General features: G+C 44.8%; 1 protein-coding gene across 1 annotated transcript; it reads right to left on the bottom strand.

The window, feature by feature from the left end:
- Window positions 1-3,764: 3,764 nt before the first annotated feature.
- Window positions 3,765-18,559, bottom strand: mtm1 (myotubularin 1; the record flags this gene model as incomplete). Its single annotated transcript, XM_080493760.1, has 9 exons — window positions 3,765-4,153; window positions 7,108-7,284; window positions 7,368-7,481; window positions 8,726-8,818; window positions 11,528-11,575; window positions 11,694-11,849; window positions 13,652-13,834; window positions 15,232-15,417; window positions 18,410-18,559. Coding segments are annotated over 9 exons (1,269 nt in total), but the record flags the coding sequence as incomplete, so codon positions are not given.
- Between the last annotated feature and the right edge of the window lie 360 nt (window positions 18,560-18,919).

Here is an 18,919-nt window from a genome sequence, read left to right as displayed (position 1 = left end):
CCTGTCTAGACTGGATGTTACAGGACCTGTTAATGTCTAGACTGACTGGACGTTACAGGACCTGGTTCTGTCTAGACTGACTGGATGTTACAGGACCTGGTTCTGTCTAGACTGACTGGACGTTACAGGACCTGGTCCTGTCTAGACTTACTGGATGTTACAGGACCTGGTCCTGTCTAGACTGACTGGACATTACAGGACCTGGTCCTGTCTAGACTGACTGGACGTTACAGGACCTGGTCCTGTCTAGACTGACTGGACATTACAGGACCTGGTCCTGTCTAGACTTACTGGATGTTACAGGACCTGGTCCTGTCTAGATTGACTGGATGTTACAGGACTTGGTCCTGTCTAGACTGGACATTACAGGACCTGGTCCTGTCTAGACTGGATGTTACAGGACCTGTTAATGTCTAGACTGACTGGACGTTACAGGACCTGGTCCTGTCTAGACTGGACGTTACAGGACCTGGTCCTGTCTAGACTGACTGGACGTTACAGGACCTGGTCCTGTCTAGACTGGATGTTACAGGACCTGTTAATGTCTAGACTGACTGGACGTTACAGGACCTGGTTCTGTCTAGACTGGACGTTACAGGACCTGGTCCTGTCTAGACTGACTGGACGTTACAGGACCTGGTCCTGTCTAGACTGGACGTTACAGGACCTGGTCCTGTCTAGACTGACTGGACGTTACAGGACCTGGTCCTGTCTAGACTGGATGTTACAGGACCTGTTAATGTCTAGACTGACTGGACGTTACAGGACCTGGTCCTGTCTAGACTGGACGTTACAGGACCTGTTAATGTCTAGACTGACTGGACGTTACAGGACCTGGTCCTGTCTAGACTGGATGTTACAGGACCTGTTAATGTCTAGACTGACTGGACGTTACAGGACCTGGTCCTGTCTAGACTGGATGTTACAGGACCTGTTAATGTCTAGACTGACTGGACGTTACAGGACCTGGTCCTGTCTAGACTGACTGGACGTTACAGGACCTGGTCCTGTCTAGACTGGATGTTACAGGACCTGTTAATGTCTAGACTGACTGGACGTTACAGGAAAGAATGCAGGCAAAGAGGCAGGAGTCAGAAATCCTTAAATTAATTTAATCAGTAATATTTACAGAAACGATTCTTCCACCGGCTGGACGACCGAAGACGAAGGAGAGAAACTACGAAGCTAAATAGTTTGAAGGAGACGCAGTGGAACCAAGAGGACTTTTTTTTATAAAATTACTTCATAAAATACCTGTATTGTACAACAATAGACCTTTAGACAGTAAAATAGGTTTCCATTGAGGTAATTACATCTTATTACAAAATAAAAAATATAGATTTTTATTCCCTAAAAAGAACCAAAGACCTGCAACACACACTCATGTCCCTGTGATGTCCCTGTGATGTCCCTGTGATGTCCCTGAAATGTCCCTGTAGACACGTCATGTTTGAAATATACCAAAGGAACCCTACTGAAACCAGGTGACCCTGTGAGGTGACCCAGGGGACCCTGTGAGGTGACCCAGGTGACCCGGTGAGGTGACCCTGTGAGGTGACCCAGGTGACCCGGTGAGGTGACCCAGGTGACCCGGTGAGGTGACCCAGGGGACCCTGTGAGGTGACCCTGTGAGGTGACCCTGTGAGGTGACCCAGGTGACCCGGTGAGGTGACCCTGTGAGGTGACCCAGGTGACCCGGTGAGGTGACCCAGGTGACCCGGTGAGGTGACCCAGGTGACCCTGTGAGGTGACCCTGTGAGGTGACCCAGGTGACCCTGTGAGGTGACCCAGGTGACCCTGTGAGGTGACCCAGGTGACCCGGTGAGGTGACCCGGTGAGGTGACCCTGTGAGGTGACCCAGGTGACCCTGTGAGGTGACCCGGTGAGGTGACCCAGGGGACCCTGTGAGGTGACCCAGGTGACCCGGTGAGGTGACCCTGTGAGGTGACCCTGTGAGGTGACCCAGGTGACCCTGTGAGGTGACCCAGGTGACCCGGTGAGGTGACCCGGTGAGGTGACCCTGTGAGGTGACCCAGGTGACCCTGTGAGGTGACCCGGTGAGGTGACCCAGGGGACCCTGTGAGGTGACCCTGTGAGGTGACCCAGGTGACCCGGTGAGGTGACCCGGTGAGGTGACCCTGTGAGGTGACCCAGGTGACCCGGTGAGGTGACCCAGGTGACCCGGTGAGGTGACCCGGTGAGGTGACCCAGGTGACCCGGTGAGGTGACCCAGGTGACCCGGTGAGGTGACCCTGTGAGGTGACCCAGGTGACCCGGTGAGGTGACCCAGGTGACCCGGTGAGGTGACCCTGTGAGGTGACCCAGGTGACCCGGTGAGGTGACCCTGTCTGCAGTGTTTAGAAGATGCAGCTAAAGGCAGGCTGTAGCCGCACTGCAGCTCTCTGGCCCCCCCTGGAGGAGAGCAGGAGGATCGTTAGAGGAGAGAGAGAGCAGTATAGAGTCAATACAGAGTGGATATATTCAATAGAGAATCAATATAGAGTCAATAAAGAATCAATATAGAGTCAATAAAGAATCAATAGAGTATCAATACAGAGTCAATAGAGTCAATAGTGAATAGAGAATTAAAATAGAGTCAATACAGAGTCAATATAGAGTCAATAGAATCATTAGAGAATCAATATAGAGTCAATAGAATCATTAGAGAATCGATATAGAGTCAATAGAGTCATTACAGCAGAGCACCATGTGGTTGCAGACCTCTGGATTGGATATTGATTTTGCAGACGAGCTGATCAATACTGCTGAGGTGGGCGGAGCCTAACGCAGTGACAAACATTCCACATCAAACCTCAAACACCTGCTCACATCTAGAAACAATGGTGAGTGACTTCCTGTGAGGAGGAGGAGGAAGAGGAAGATGTGGACAGGAGGAAGAAGAGGAAGAAGAGGAAGAAGAGGACAAGTTAGAGGAGGAAGAAGAGGAGGAGGAAGATGTGGACAGGAGGAGGAAGAAGAGGAGGAGGAAGATGTGGACAGGAGGAGGAAGAAGAGGAGGAGGAAGATGTGGCCCGGTGGCTGAAGCTCCAGAATCAGACAGAATCTAGAACCAGTGACGTTTTGTAACAACCAATGATGTCAGATTCTCCAATACTGTGAAGTATTGATGGTATTACCATGGAGCCAATACTGTGAAGTATTGATGGTATTACCATGGAGCCAATACTGTGAAGTATTGATGGTATTACCACCGAGCCAATACTGTGAAGTATTGATGGTATTACCACGGAGCCAATACTGTGAAGTATTGATGGTATTACCATGGAGCCAATACTGTGAAGTATTGATGGTATTACCACCGAGCCAATACTGTGAAGTATTGATGGTATTACCACGGAGCCAATACTGTGAAGTATTGATGGTATTACCATGGAGCCAATACTGTGAAGTATTGATGGTATTACCATGGAACCAATACTGTGAAGTATTGATGGTATTACCACGGAGCCAATACTGTGAAGTATTGATGGTATTACCACGGAGCCAATACTGTGAAGTATTGATGGTATTACCACTCAGAAGAACAACACAGTGGCAGTAGAAGCAGTGATTTGGTGAGGAGACATCCTGCAGTCACGCTGTTTCACCACATGACTGGATTATTGATCTGCTATTGGTTGTTACAACGTCACCAAAGGGACAGGAAGTGGGATTAACCCCTGCTGTGCTGGAGGCACTGCGCCACCTTCTGGGGCAAAGTGGAATCATCCACCTAAAATGAAGCGAGCTCTGTGTGTGTGTGTGTGTGTGTGTGTGTGTGTGTGTGTGTGTGTGTGTGTGTGTGTGTGTTAAGGCGTGGCTGGACACCAGAGTGTAGAAAAGAGGAACAAGGCCGTACGGTGACATATTGCATAACACCACATTAACGTTACACTGATTATCTGAGACACTCATCCATTCCCTGTGTGTGTGTGTGTGTGTGTGTGTGTGTGTGTGTGTGTGTGTGTGTGTGTGTGTGTGTGTGTAGCCCTCAGAAAGGAGTATGTAGGTGTGTGAACTGCTGCGACGGCGAGGAGGTGGAGTTGGAGGTGGAGGTGGAGGAGTCGGAGAGCTGCAGCTGCTCCAGTTTCTTCAGATACTCGTCTCTGAGAGCAAGAAGCTCCTTGTAGCGCTGCTCTACTGGACTCTGCTGCTGCACACACACACACACACACACACACACACACACACACACACACACACACACACACACACACACACACACACACACACACACACACACACACACACACACACACACACACACACACACACACACACACACACACAGTCAGTCAGAATCAAAAACATTTAACAATGTTACATTACGTTATGTTACGTTATGTTACATTATGGAATGTTCCATTATGTTACGTTATGGAATGTTACGTTACATTATGGAATGTTACGTTATGTTACGTTATGTTACATTATGGAATGTTACGTTATGTTACATTATGGAATGTTACGTTACATTATGGAATGTTACGTTACGTTACATTATGGAATGTTACGTTATGTTATGTTACATTATGGAATGTTACGTTATGTTACATTATGGAATGTTACGTTATGTTACATTATGTTACGTTATGTTACGTTATGTTACATTACGTTATGTTACATTATGGAATGTTACGTTATGTTATGTTACATTATGGAATGTTACGTTATGTTACATTACGTTATGTTACGTTATGTTACATTATGGAATGTTACGTTATGTTACATTATGTTACATTATGGAATGTTACGTTATGTTATGTTACGTTATGTTATGTCATGTTACGTTATGTTACATTATGGAATGTTACGTTATGTTACGTTATGTTACGTTATGGAATGTTACGTTATGTTATGTTGCATTATGGAATGTTACGTTACGTTACATTATGTTATGTTACGTTATGTTACATTATGGAATGTTATGTTATGTTACATTACATTATGGAATGTTACGTTACATTATGTTATGTTACGTTATGTTACATTATGGAATGTTACGTTATGTTACATTACGTTATGTTACGTTATGTTACATTATCGAATGTTACGTTATGTTACATTATGGAATGTTACGTTATGTTATGTTACATTATGGAATGTTGCGTTATGTTATGTTACATTATGGAATGTTACGCTATGTTACGTTACATTATGGAATGTTACGTTACGTTATGTTACATTATGGAATGTTACATTATGGAATGTTACGTTATGTTACATTATGGAATGTTGCGTTATGTTACATTATGGAATGTTACGTTATGTTATGTTACATTATGGAATGTTGCGTTATGTTACATTATGGAATGTTACGTTATGTTATGGAATGTTACATTATGTTACGTTACGTTACATTATGGAATGTTACGCTACGTTATGTTATGGAATGTTACGTTATGTTATGTTACATTATGGAATGTTACGCTACGTTATGTTATGGAATGTTACGTTACGGAATGTTACATTATGTTATGGAATGTTACGTTATGGAATGTTATGTTATGGAATGTTATGTTATGGAATGTTACATTATGGAATGTTACATTATGGAATGTTACGTTATGTTACATTATGGAATGTTGCGTTATGTTACATTATGGAATGTTACGTTATGTTATGTTACATTATGGAATGTTGCGTTATGTTACATTATGGAATGTTACGTTATGTTATGGAATGTTACATTATGTTACGTTACGTTATGTTATGGAATGTTACGTTATGTTATGTTACATTATGGAATGTTACGCTACGTTATGTTATGGAATGTTACGTTATGTTATGTTACATTATGGAATGTTACGCTACGTTATGTTATGGAATGTTACGTTACGTTACGGAATGTTACATTATGTTATGGAATGTTACGTTATGGAATGTTATGTTATGGAATGTTATGTTATGGAATGTTACGTTATGGAATGTTACGTTATGGAATGTTATGTTATGGAATGTTACGTTATGTTATGGAATGTTCCGTTATGTTATGGAATGTTACGTTATGGAATGTTACGTTATGGAATGTTATATTATGGAATGTTATGTTATGGAATGTTACATTATGTTATGGAATGTTATATTATGGAATGTTACGTTATGGAATGTTACGTTATGGAATGTTACGTTATGTTATGGAATGTTATATTATGGAATGTTACATTTAGTTATGGAATGTTACGTTATGGAATGTTACGTTATGTTATGGAATGTTACGTTATGAATGTTACGTTATGTTATGGAATGTTACGTTATGGAATGTTACGTTATGGAATGTTACGTTATGTTATGGAATGTTATATTATGGAATGTTACATTTAGTTATGGAATGTTACGTTATGGAATGTTACGTTATGTTATGGAATGTTACGTTATGGAATGTTACGTTATGAATGTTACGTTATGTTATGGAATGTTACGTTATGGAATGTTACGTTATGGAATGTTACGTTATGGAATGTTACGTTATGTTACGTTATGTTACGTTATATTATGGAATGTTACGTTATGGAAAGTTACATAATGTTACGTTACGTTATGGAATGTTACGTTATGGAATGTTACGTTATGTTATGGAATGTTACGTTATATTATGGAATGTTACGTTATGGAATGTTACGTTATGGAAAGTTCCATTATGAAACGTTACGTTATGGAAAGTTACGTTATGGAAAGTTACATAATGTTACGTTATGGAATGTTAAGTTATGTTATGGAATGTTACGTTATATTATGGAATGTTACGTTATGGAAAGTTACATAATGTTACGTTATGGAATGTTAAGTTATGTTATGGAATGTTACGTTATGGAAAGTTCCATGATGGAAAGTTCCATTCTGAAACGTTACGTTATGGAAAGTTACAGAATCATTAGAACCGTAAGAGGAATCGTTAAAACCGTTAAAGGAACCGTTAAGAGGAATCATTAGAAACATTAGAGAATCATTAGAGGAATCATTAGAACCGTGAGAAGAACCATTAGAACCGTTAGAGGAATCATTAGAACCATTAGAGGAACCCTCAGGTCTTGGTCCAACCCAAGGAGACCTGAAGACGTCCCGGTGAGGAAAGTGGAACCGGAGCGAGCGAGGGGGCGGAGTTACCTGGTGTCGCACACGAGGGTTCCAGCGGATGTAGTAAGTCACCCACAACTCCAGGTGGCGCATGCTGGCCACGGGGTAGAGCACCTGGCCGGACTCCGGGGTGTAGAAGGGGTTCAGGTAGACCTCCGCCTGGCTGTTGACCAGAGACCACAGCGACACCGTCTTGGACCTGACCTCCTGTGGCAGACAGGCGCCGGCGTTAGGGCCTGACCTCTGACCTCTGACCTCTGACCTCTGGGCGGCGGCCAGGTGCCACTCACCTGCTGCTCCCGGGCGCTCTCACTGTTCAGCAGGAAGGTTCCGAAGCGGCAGCTGTACAGGTGATCCAGAACCGTGAGCAGCAACTGCTCGTTGAACTCAAAGGCTGTGGGGAACTGAGAGACACAGTCGGCAACGGGCAACTCAGAGACACAGTCGGCAACGGGCAACTGAGAGACACAGTCAGCAACGGGCAACTGAGAGACACAGTCAGCAACGGACAACTGAGAGACACAGTCAGCAACGGGCAACTGAGAGACACAGTCAGCAACGGGCAACTGAGAGACACAGTCAGCAACGGGCAACTCGGCAACTGACACACAGACAGTCAACAACAATTTCAGGGGCAGCAGTGAGGGGCAGCAGGGAGGGGCAGTAGTGAAGTGCAGCAGGGAGGGGCAGTAGTGAGGGGCAGTAGTGAGGGGCAGTAGGGAGGGGCAGTAGTGAGGTGCAGCAGGGAGGGGCAGTAGTCAGGTGCAGCAGGGAGGGGCAGTAGTCAGGTGCAGCAGGGAGGGGCAGTAGTGAGGGGCAGCAGGGAGGGGCAGCAGGGAGGGGCAGTAGTCAGGTGCAGCAGGGAGGGGCAGTAGTGAGGGGCAGCAGGGAGGGGCAGTAGTCAGGTGCAGCAGGGAGGGGCAGTAGTGAGGGGCAGCAGGGAGGGGCAGTAGTGAGGTGCAGCAGGGAGGGGCAGTAGTCAGGTGCAGCAGGGAGGGGCAGTAGTGAGGGGCAGCAGGGAGGGGCAGCAGTGAGGTGCAGCAGGGAGGGGCAGCAGGGAGGGGCAGCAGTGAGGTTCAGCAGGGAGGGACAGCAGGGAGGGGCAGCAGGGAGGTGCAGCAGGGAGGGGCAGCAGGGAGGGGCAGCAGTGAGGTTCAGCAGGGAGGGACAGCAGGGAGGGGCCGCAGGGAGGGGCAGCAGGGAGGGGCAGCAGTGAGGTTCAGCAGGGAGGGACAGCAGGGAGGGGCCGCAGGGAGGGGCAGCAGTGAGGTGCAGCAGGGAGGGGCAGCAGTGAGGTGCAGCAGGGAGGGGCAGCAGGGAGCAGGAGGGAGGGACAGCAGGGGGCAGCAGGGAGAGGCAGTAGTGAGGGAAAGCGGGGGGGACAGCAGGGAGGGGCAGTAGTGAGGGGCAGCAGGGAGGGACAGCAGGGAGGGGCAGTAGTGAGGGGCAGCAGGGAGCAGGAGGGAGGGACAGCAGGGAGCAGGAGGGAGGGGCAGTAGTGAGGGACAGCAGGGAGGGGCAGTAGTGAGGGACAGCAGGGAGGGGCAGCAGGGAGGGGCAGTAGTGAGGGGCAGCAGAGAGGGGCAGTAGTGAGGGACAGCAGGGAGGGGCATTAGTGAGGGGCAGCAGTATAGAGGATAAAACAAACCTGCTTGGTCATCTGCCACACACAGTCGATGAACTGGACAAAGACGGGCGAACGGTCCTGGTCAGCGTGGTTCTTATCACCGTGTCCTATCCTCTGGACACACACAGGAATCATGTCCTCATTCAGAGAGGACTGCTGTAACCCAGTGTCCTCATGTCCTCATTCAGAGAGGACTGCTGTAACCCAGTGTCCTCGTGTCCTTATTCAGAGAGGACTGCTGTAACCCAGTGTCCTCGTGTCCTTATTCAGAGAGGACTGCTGTAACCCAGTGTCCTCGTGTCCTTATTCAGAGAGGACTGCTGTAACCCAGTGACACATCTTCAACTTTAAAATGCTGCAGTGAGATTCCTGACAGGAAGTCCTTCCTCACTACTCTCCTTCCTCACTACTCTCCTTCCTCACTACTCTCCTTCCTCACTACTCTCCTTCCCCACTACTCTCCTTCCTCACTACTCTCCTTCCTCACTACTCTCCTTCCTCACTACTCTCCTTCCTCACTACTCTCCTTCCTCACTACTCTCCTTCCTCACTACTCTCCTTCCCCACTACTCTCCTTCCTCACTACTCTCCTTCCTCACTACTCTCCTTCCTCACTTCTCTCCTTCCTCACTACTCTCCTTCCTCACTACTCTCCTTCCTCACTACTCTCCTTCCTCACTACTCTCCTTCCCCACTACTCTCCTTCCTCACTACTCTCCTTCCTCACTACTCTCCTTCCTCACTACTCTCCTTCCTCACTACTCTCCTTCCTCACTACTCTCCTTCCCCACTACTCTCCTTCCTCACTACTCTCCTTCCTCTCTACTTCCTCCTCAGTACTCTCCTTCCTCACTACTCTCCTTCCTCACTACTCTCCTTCCTCACTACTTCTTCCTCTCTTCTCCTTCCACAGAACTCAGAGTGCTGCCCTCTGGAGGCTACTCGGTGTTCTACAAGTAAATCTACAAGCAACCTCATCTCATCTTATCATCATCATGCTGTCATATCTCGTGTGGACTTTGAGTTTCCAGCAGATGACTGTAAAGGTTCTGGTTGAAGTGACTGTAAAGGTTCTGGTTCTAGTGACTGTAAAGGTTCTGGTTGAAGTGACTGTAAAGGTTCTGGTTCTAGTGACTGTAAAGGTTCTGGTTGAAGTGACTGTAAAGATTCTGGTTCTAGTGACTGTAAAGGTTCTGGTTGAAGTGACTGTAAAGGTTCTGGTTCTAGTGACTGTAAAGATTCTGGTTCTAGTGACTGTAAAGGTTCTGGTTCTAGTGACTGTAAAGGTTCTGGTTGAAGTGACTGTAAAGGTTCTGGTTCTAGTGACTGTAAAGGTTCTGGTTGAAGTGACTGTAAAGATTCTGGTTCTAGTGACTGTAAAGGTTCTGGTTCTAGTGACTGTAAAGATTCTGGTTCTAGTGACTGTAAAGGTTCTGGTTGAAGTGACTGTAAAGGTTCTGGTTCTAGTGACTGTAAAGGTTCTGGTTCTAGTGACTGTAAAGGTTCTGGTTCTAGTGACTGTAAAGGTTCTGGTTGAAGTGACTGTAAAGGTTCTGGTTCTAGTGACTGTAAAGGTTCTGGTTGAAGTGACTGTAAAGATTCTGGTTCTAGTGACTGTAAAGGTTCTGGTTCTAGTGACTGTAAAGATTCTGGTTCTAGTGACTGTAAAGGTTCTGGTTCTAGTGACTGTAAAGGTTCTGGTTGAAGTGACTGTAAAGGTTCTGGTTCTAGTGACTGTAAAGGTTCTGGTTGAAGTGACTGTAAAGATTCTGGTTCTAGTGACTGTAAAGGTTCTGGTTCTAGTGACTGTAAAGATTCTGGTTCTAGTGACTGTAAAGGTTCTGGTTGAAGTGACTGTAAAGGTTCTGGTTCTAGTGACTGTAAAGGTTCTGGTTGAAGTGACTGTAAAGGTTCTGGTTCTAGTTATTGTAAAGCTTCTGGTTCTAGTGACTGTAAGGGTTCTGGTTCTAGTTATTGTAAAGGTTCTGGTTCTAGTTATTGTAAAGCTTCTGGTTCTAGTGACTGTAAGGGTTCTGGTTCTAGTTATTGTAAAGCTTCTGGTTCTAGTGACTGTAAAGGTTCTGGTTCTAGTTATTGCAAAGCTTCTGGTTCTAGTTATTGTAAAGGTTCTAGTTCTAGTTATTGTAAAGCTTCTGGTTCTAGTGACTGTAAGGGTTCTGGTTCTAGTTATTGTAAAGCTTCTGGTTCTAGTGACTGTAAAGGTTCTGGTTCTAGTTATTGTAAAGCTTCTGGTTCTAGTGACTGTAACGGTTCTGGTTCTAGGTATTGTAAAGGTTCTGGTTGAAGTGACTGTAAAGGTTCTGGTTCTAGTTATTGTAAAGCTTCTGGTTCTAGTGACTGTAAAGGTTCTGGTTCTAGTTATTGTAAAGCTTCTGGTTCTAGTGACTGTAAAGGTTCTGGTTCTAGTTATTGTAAAGCTTTTGGTTCTAGTGACTGTAAAGGTTCTGGTTCTAGTTATTGTAAAGCTTTTGGTTCTAGTGACTGTAAGGGTTCTGGTTCTAGTTATTGTAAAGGTTCTGGTTGTAGTGACTGTAAAGGTTCTGGTTATTGTGAAGGTTCTGGTTGTAGTGACTGTAAGGGTTCTGGTTCGAGTGATTGTAAAGGTTCTGGTGATTGTAAGGGTTCTGGTTCGAGTGACTGTAAAGGTTCTGGTTCTCGCGATTGTAACGGTTCTGGTTCTAAAAACTGTAAGAGTTCTGGTGATTGTAACGGTTCTGGTTCGAGTGACTGTAAGGTCCTGGTTCTACTGATTGTAAAGGTTCTGGTTCTACTGATTGTAAAGATTCTGGTTCTGATACTCACCGAGGCGAACTTGTGTCCAAAGCTGATCCACTCCTTCTCCATCAAAACCTGCACACACACACCCACACTCTTACAGCTTGATAACAGAGCTGTGAACTGAGCAGGTCAGAGGTCAGGGGTCAGAGGTCAGGGGTCAGAGGTCAGGGGTCAGAGAGAGGTCACTGACCTGGAAGCCTCGCAGTGTGCGGTAGTGGCTGTCCAGCATCATCATGGCCAGAGAGGTGAGCTGAGCTGTTCGATCCCAGCCGTCGCTGCAGTGGACGACCACCGAGTTCCCCCCGGACACCTTGTCTGCTACCTGGATGGCCCCAGACAGCACCAGCTGGAAGGAAAGCGCCACCTTAATACCACCTTAATACCACCTCAGCACCAGCAGCTGGAAGGAAAGCGCCACCTTAATACCACCTTAATACCACCTCAGCACCAGCAGCTGGAAGGACAGCGCCACCTTAATACCACCTTAATACCACCTTAGCACCAGCAGCTGGAAGGACAGCGCCACCTTAATACCACCTTAATACCACCTCAGCACCAGCAGCTGGAAGGACAGCGCCACCTTAATACCACCTTAATACCACCTCAGCACCAGCAGCTGGAAGGACAGCGCCACCTTAAATACCACCTTAATACCACCTCAGCACCAGCAGCTGGAAGGACAGTGCCACCTTAATACCACCTCAGCACCAGCAGCTGGAAGGACAGCGCCACCGTAAATACCACCTTAATACCACCTCAGCACCACCAGCTGGAAGGACAGCGCCACCTTAAATACCGCCTTAATACCACCTCAGCACCAGCAGCTGGAAGGACAGCGCCACCTTAAATACCACCTTAATACCACCTCAGCACCAGCAGCTGGAAGGACAGCGCCACCTTAAATACCGCCTTAATACCACCTCAGCACCAGCAGCTGGAAGGACAGCGCCACCTTAAATACCACCTCAACACCAGCAGCTGGAAGGACAGCGCCACCTTAAATACCACCTTAATACCACCTCAGCACCAGCAGCAGGAAGGACAGCGCCACCTTAAATACCACCTCAACACCAGCAGCTGGAAGGACAGCGCCACCTTAAATACCGCCTTAATACCACCTCAGCACCAGCAGCTGGAAGGACAACGCCACCTTAAATACCGCCTTAATACCACCTCAGCACCAGCAGCTGGAAGGACAGCGCCACCTTAAATACCGCCTTAAATACCACCTCAGCACCAGCAGCTGGAAGGACAGCACCACCTTAAATACCACCTTAAATACCACCTCAGCACCAGCAGCTGGAAGGACAGCGCCACCTTAAATACCACCTTAATACCACCTCAGCACCAGCAGCTGGAAGGACAACGCCACCTTAAATACCGCCTTAATACCACCTCAGCACCAGCAGCTGGAAGGACAGCGCCACCTTAAATACCGCCTTAAATACCACCTCAACACCAGCAGCTGGAAGGACAGCGCCACCTTAAATACCACCTCAACACCAGCAGCTGGAAGGACAGCGCCACCTTAAATACCACCTTAATACCACCTCAGCACCAGCAGCTGGAAGGACAGCGCCACCTTAAATACCACCTCAGCACCAGCAGCTGGAAGGACAGCACCACCTTAAATACCACCTCAACACCAGCAGCTGGAAGGACAGCGCCACCTTAAATACCACCTCAACACCAGCAGCAGGAAGGACAGCGCCACCTTAAATACCACCTCAATACCAGCAGCTGGAAGGACAGCGCCACCTTAAATACCACCTTAATACCACCTCAGCACCAGCAGCAGGAAGGACCGCGCCACCTTAAATACCACCTCAACACCAGCAGCTGGAAGGACAACGCCACCTTAAATACCGCCTTAATACCACCTCAGCACCAGCAGCTGGAAGGACAGCGCCACCTTAAATACCGCCTTAAATACCACCTCAGCACCAGCAGCTGGAAGGACAGCGCCACCTTAAATACCGCCTTAAATACCACCTCAGCACCAGCAGCTGGAAGGACAGCACCACCTTAAATACCACCTCAGCACCAGCAGCTGGAAGGACAGCGCCACCTTAAATACCGCCTTAACAGCACTTAAATACCACCTTAACTCTATCCACCTGGTGGACCAGGTGAACAAGGAGTCCCCACCTTGACGTGCTCCAGCCAGTGGGTGGACTCCAGGCTGGACAGCCAATGGGATTCCTCCACGTTGGGGTAGACGATGTCCTTGAGCTTCTTCAGAGATTCTCTCATTACGTGGATGTTCTGGATGTCCAGGAAGACCAGCTCCGCATTCTGGTACTCATCACCCTCATAGCCTCCCCCGGTGGCCTGCAGGGGGACCACGTAAGCACTTGAACTCATGGAGACATGAAGACATGAATGCATGAAGACATGAAGGCATGGAGACATGGAGACATGAAGACATGAAGGCATGAACACATGAAGGCATGGAGACATGAAGGCATGAAGACATGAAGGCATGGAGACATGAAGACATGAAGGCATGAAGACATGAAGGCATGAAGACATGAAGGAATGAAGACATGAAGGAATGAAGACATGAAGGCATGAACACATGAAGGCATGAACACATGAAGGCATGGAGACATGAAGACATGAAGGCATGAAGGCATGAAGACATGAAGGCATGAAGGCATGAAGACATGAAGGCATGAAGGCATGAAGACATGAAGGCATGAAGACATGAAGGAATGAAGACATGAAGGAATGAAGACATGAACACATGAAGACATGAAGGCATGAAGACATGAAGGCATGAAGACATGAAGGAATGAAGACATGAAGACATGAAGGCATGACGACATGAAGGCATGAAGACATGAAGGAATGAAGACATGAAGGAATGAAGACATGAAGGCATGAAGACATGAAGGCATGAAGACATGAAGGCATGAAGACATGAAGGAATGAAGGCATGAAGACATGAAGGCATGAAGACATGAACACATGAAGACATGAAGGAATGAAGACATGAAGGAATGAAGACATGAAGGAATGAAGACATGAAGACATGAAGGAATGAAGACATGAAGACATGAAGGCATGAAGGCATGAAGACATGAAGGAATGAAGACATGAAGGAATGAAGACATGAACACATGAAGACATGAAGACATGAAGGCATGAAGACATGAAGGAATGAAGACATGAAGGAATGAAGACATGAAGGCATGAAGACATGAAGGAATGAAGACATGAAGGCATGAAGACATGAAGGAATGAAGACATGAACACGTGAAGACATGAAGACATGAAGGCATGAAGACATGAAGGCATGAAGGAATGAAGACATGAAGGCATGAAGACATGAAGGAATGAAGACATGAAGGCATGAAGACATGAAGGCATGAAGACATGAAGACATGAAGGAATGAACACATGAAGACATGAAGACATGAAGACATGAAGGCATGAAGACATGAAGACATGAAGGCATGAAGACATGAAGGAATGAAGACATGAAGGCATGAAGACATGAAGGCATGAAGACATGAAGACATGAAGGAATGAACACATGAAGACATGAAGACATGAAGACATGAAGGCATGAAGGCATGAAGGCATGAAGGCATGAAGACATGAAGGCATGAAGACATGAAGACATGAACACATGAAGACATGAAGACATGAAGACATGAAGACATGAACACGTGAAGAGATGAACGCATCAACACATGGCTGGTCCAGACCCGGTCCTGGCTCACCTTGTTGGCCACGGCGTTGACGTTGGGCCGGGCGTCGAAGATGGTGAGCCTGCTGGTTCCGTTGGCCTCCCGGATCAGGTCCAGGTAGCGCTCATCGTCACGGTTCCGTTTGCCCGACATGCCGACCAGAGGCTGACTGCAGCGAGTGATGACGGCCTGGTTCTCCCTGTGGATCCAGGACAGGACCTGCACACACAGGGAACGCTGCTGAAACAGAGACCTCTAGTGGTTGTCTGGGGTAGTGCTGGACAGGATCCTGCGGCTTTACTTTGAAAAGTTCAGTTCACAACCACTTCCTCTCTTTCCGTCTGCAGGACGGATTAACATACCAGGATATCTGTTACCTAGATTAACATACCAGGATATCTCTGTTACCTAGATTAACATACCAGGATATCTGTTACCTAGATTAACATACCAGGATATCTCTGTTACCTAGATTAACATACCAGGATATCTGTTACCTAGATTAACATACCAGGATATCTGTTACCTGGATTAACACACCAGGATATCTCTGTTACCTAGATTAACATACCAGGATATCTCTGTTACCTCGATTAACATACCAGGATAGCTCTGTTACCCAGATTAACATACCAGGATATCTCTGTTACCTAGATTAACATACCAGGATATCTGTTACCTAGATTAACATACCAGGATATCTGTTACCTAGATTAACACACCAGGATATCTCTGTTACCTAGATTAACATACCAGGATATCTCTGTTACCTCGATTAACATACCAGGATATCTCTGTTACCCAGATTAACATACCAGGATATCTCTGTTACCCGGATTAACATACCAGGATATCTGTTACCTGGATTAACATACTAGGATATCTCTGTTACCTGAATTAACATACCAGGATATCTCTGTTACCCGGATTAACATACCAGGATATCTGTTACCTAGATAAACATACCAGGATATCGGTTACCTGGATTAACATACCAGGATATCTCTGTTACCTGAATTAACATACCAGGATATCTGTTACCTAGATAAACATACCAGGATATCGGTTACCTGGATTAACATACCAGGATATCTCTGTTACCTGAATTAACATACCAGGATATCTGTTACCTAGATAAACATACCAGGATATCGGTTACCTGGATTAACATACCAGGATATCTCTGTTACCTGAATTAACATACCAGGATATCGGTTACCTGAATTAACATACCAGGATATCTATGTTACCTAGATTAACATACCTGGATACCAGGATATTTATAAAACTTTAATAATAATAATAATAGGTTCTATATACCTTACATAATAATAATAATAGGTTTTATATACCTTTAATAATATTAATAACAGGTTTTATATACCTTTAATAATAATAATAATATTAATAACAGGTTTTATATACCTTTAATAATATTAACAGGTTTTATATACCTTTAATAATATTAACAGGTTTTATATACCTTTAATAATAATAACAGGTTTATATACCTTTAATAATAATAATAGGTTTATATACCTTTAATAATAATAGGTTTTATATACCTTTAATAATAATAATAGGTTTTATATACCTTTAATAATAATAGGCTTTATATACCTTTAATAATAATAATAGGCTTTATATACCTTTAATAATAATAATAATAGGTTTATATACCTTTAATAATATTAACAGGTTTTATATACCTTTAATAATATTAACAGGTTTATATACCTTTAATAATAATAGGTTTATATACCTTTAATAATAATAATAGGTTTTATATACCTTTAATAATAATAATAGGTTTTATATACCTTTAATAATAATAGGTTTTATATACCTTTAATAATAATAGGTTTCATATACCTTTAATAATAATAGGTTTCATATACCTTTAATAATAATAGGTTTTATATACCTTTAATAATAATAATAGGTTTTATATACCTTTAATAATAATAATAGGTTTTATATACCTTTAATAATAATAGGTTTTATATACCTTTAATAATAATAATAGGTTTTATATACCTTTAATAATAATAGGTTTTATATACCTTTAATAATAATAATAGGTTTTATATACCTTTAATAATAATAGGTTTTATATACCTTTAATAATAATAATAGGTTTTATATACCTTTAATAATAATAGGTTTTATATACCTTTAATAATAATAATAGGTTTTATATACCTTTAATAATAATAGGTTTTATATACCTTTAATAATAATAATAGGTTTTATATACCTTTAATAATAATAATAGGTTTTATATACCTTTAATAATAATAGGTTTTATATACCTTTAATAATAATAATAGGTTTTATATACCTTTAATAATAATAGGTTTTATATACCTTTAATAATAATAATAGGTTTTATATACCTTTAATAATAATAGGTTTTATATACCTTTAATAATAATAATAGGTTTTATATACCTTTAATAATAATAGGTTTTATATAGCGCTTTCAAGGACACTCAAAGATGCTATACATTGCTTTATTCATTCCCTCCATACTGGTTGGTGGTAAACTACGTCTGTAGCCACAGTTGCTCTGGAGCAGACTGATGGAGGAGAGGTTGCTCATCTGCACCATCAGCCCCTCTGACCACCACCAACCACTCACTCTCTCACTACATTCACCCTCTGACCACCACCAACCACTCACTCTCTCACTACATCCACCCTCTGACCACCACCAACCACTCTCTCACTATTATTCACAAAGCAAACACACAGGTGTGATAATGTCATGTGATGTGATGATGTGATGGTGTGATGGTGTCATGTGATGGTGTGATGGTGTGATGGTGTCATGTGATGATGTGATGATGTGATGATGTGATGATGTGATGGTGTGATGGTGTCATGTGATGGTGTGATGATGTGATGGTGTCATGTGATGGTGTGATGATGTGATGTGATGATGTGATGATGTGATGATGTGATGTGATGATGTGATGTGATGATGTAATGATGTGATGATGTGATGATGTGATGTGATGATGTGATGGTGTGATGGTGTCATGTGATGGTGTGATGGTGTGATGGTGTGATGGTGTCATGTGATGATGTGATGTGATGATGTGATGATGTGATGATGTGATGTGATGATGATGTGATGGTGTGATGGTGTCATGTGATGGTGTGATGGTGTCATGTGATGATGCCATGTCATGTTGTGATGTCGCCTCACCGGGATTCGTCCTCTGGAGCGGAACGCTGACACTCGTTTCAGGTCCTCGTCTTTACTCTTGTAGGGGACGGCCAGCACAGTAGGGTAGGTGTCACACAGCTCATACGTCTTGTTGATGAAGGAGATACGCCACTTGCTATTGGGTAAACCCTGGGGGAGGAGGAGGAGGAGGAGGAGGAGGAGAGGGAGGAGGAGGAGAGGGAGGGGGAGGAGGAGGAGGAGGAGAGGGAGGAGGAGGAGGGAGAGGAGGAGGAGGAGGAGGAGGAGGAAAAGGAGGAGAGGGAGGAGGAGGAGGAGAGGGAGGAGGAGAGGGAGGAGGAGGAGGAGGAGAGGGAGGAGGAGGAGGAGGAGGAGGAGGAGAGAGAGGAGGAGGAGGAGAGGGAGGAGGAGGAGGAGAGGGAGGAGGAGGAGGAAAAGGAGGAGAGGGAGGAGGAGGAGGAGAGGGAGGAGGAGGAGGAAAAGGAGGAGAGGGAGGAGGAGGAGGAGAGGGAGGAGGAGAGAGAGGAGGAG

This window comes from Lipophrys pholis (genome assembly GCF_963383615.2).
Source record: "Lipophrys pholis genome assembly, contig: SCAFFOLD_64, whole genome shotgun sequence".
In the NCBI taxonomy this organism is placed as follows: Eukaryota; Metazoa; Chordata; class Actinopteri; order Blenniiformes; family Blenniidae; genus Lipophrys; species Lipophrys pholis.
This window is presented reverse-complemented; position numbering and strand designations above follow the sequence as displayed.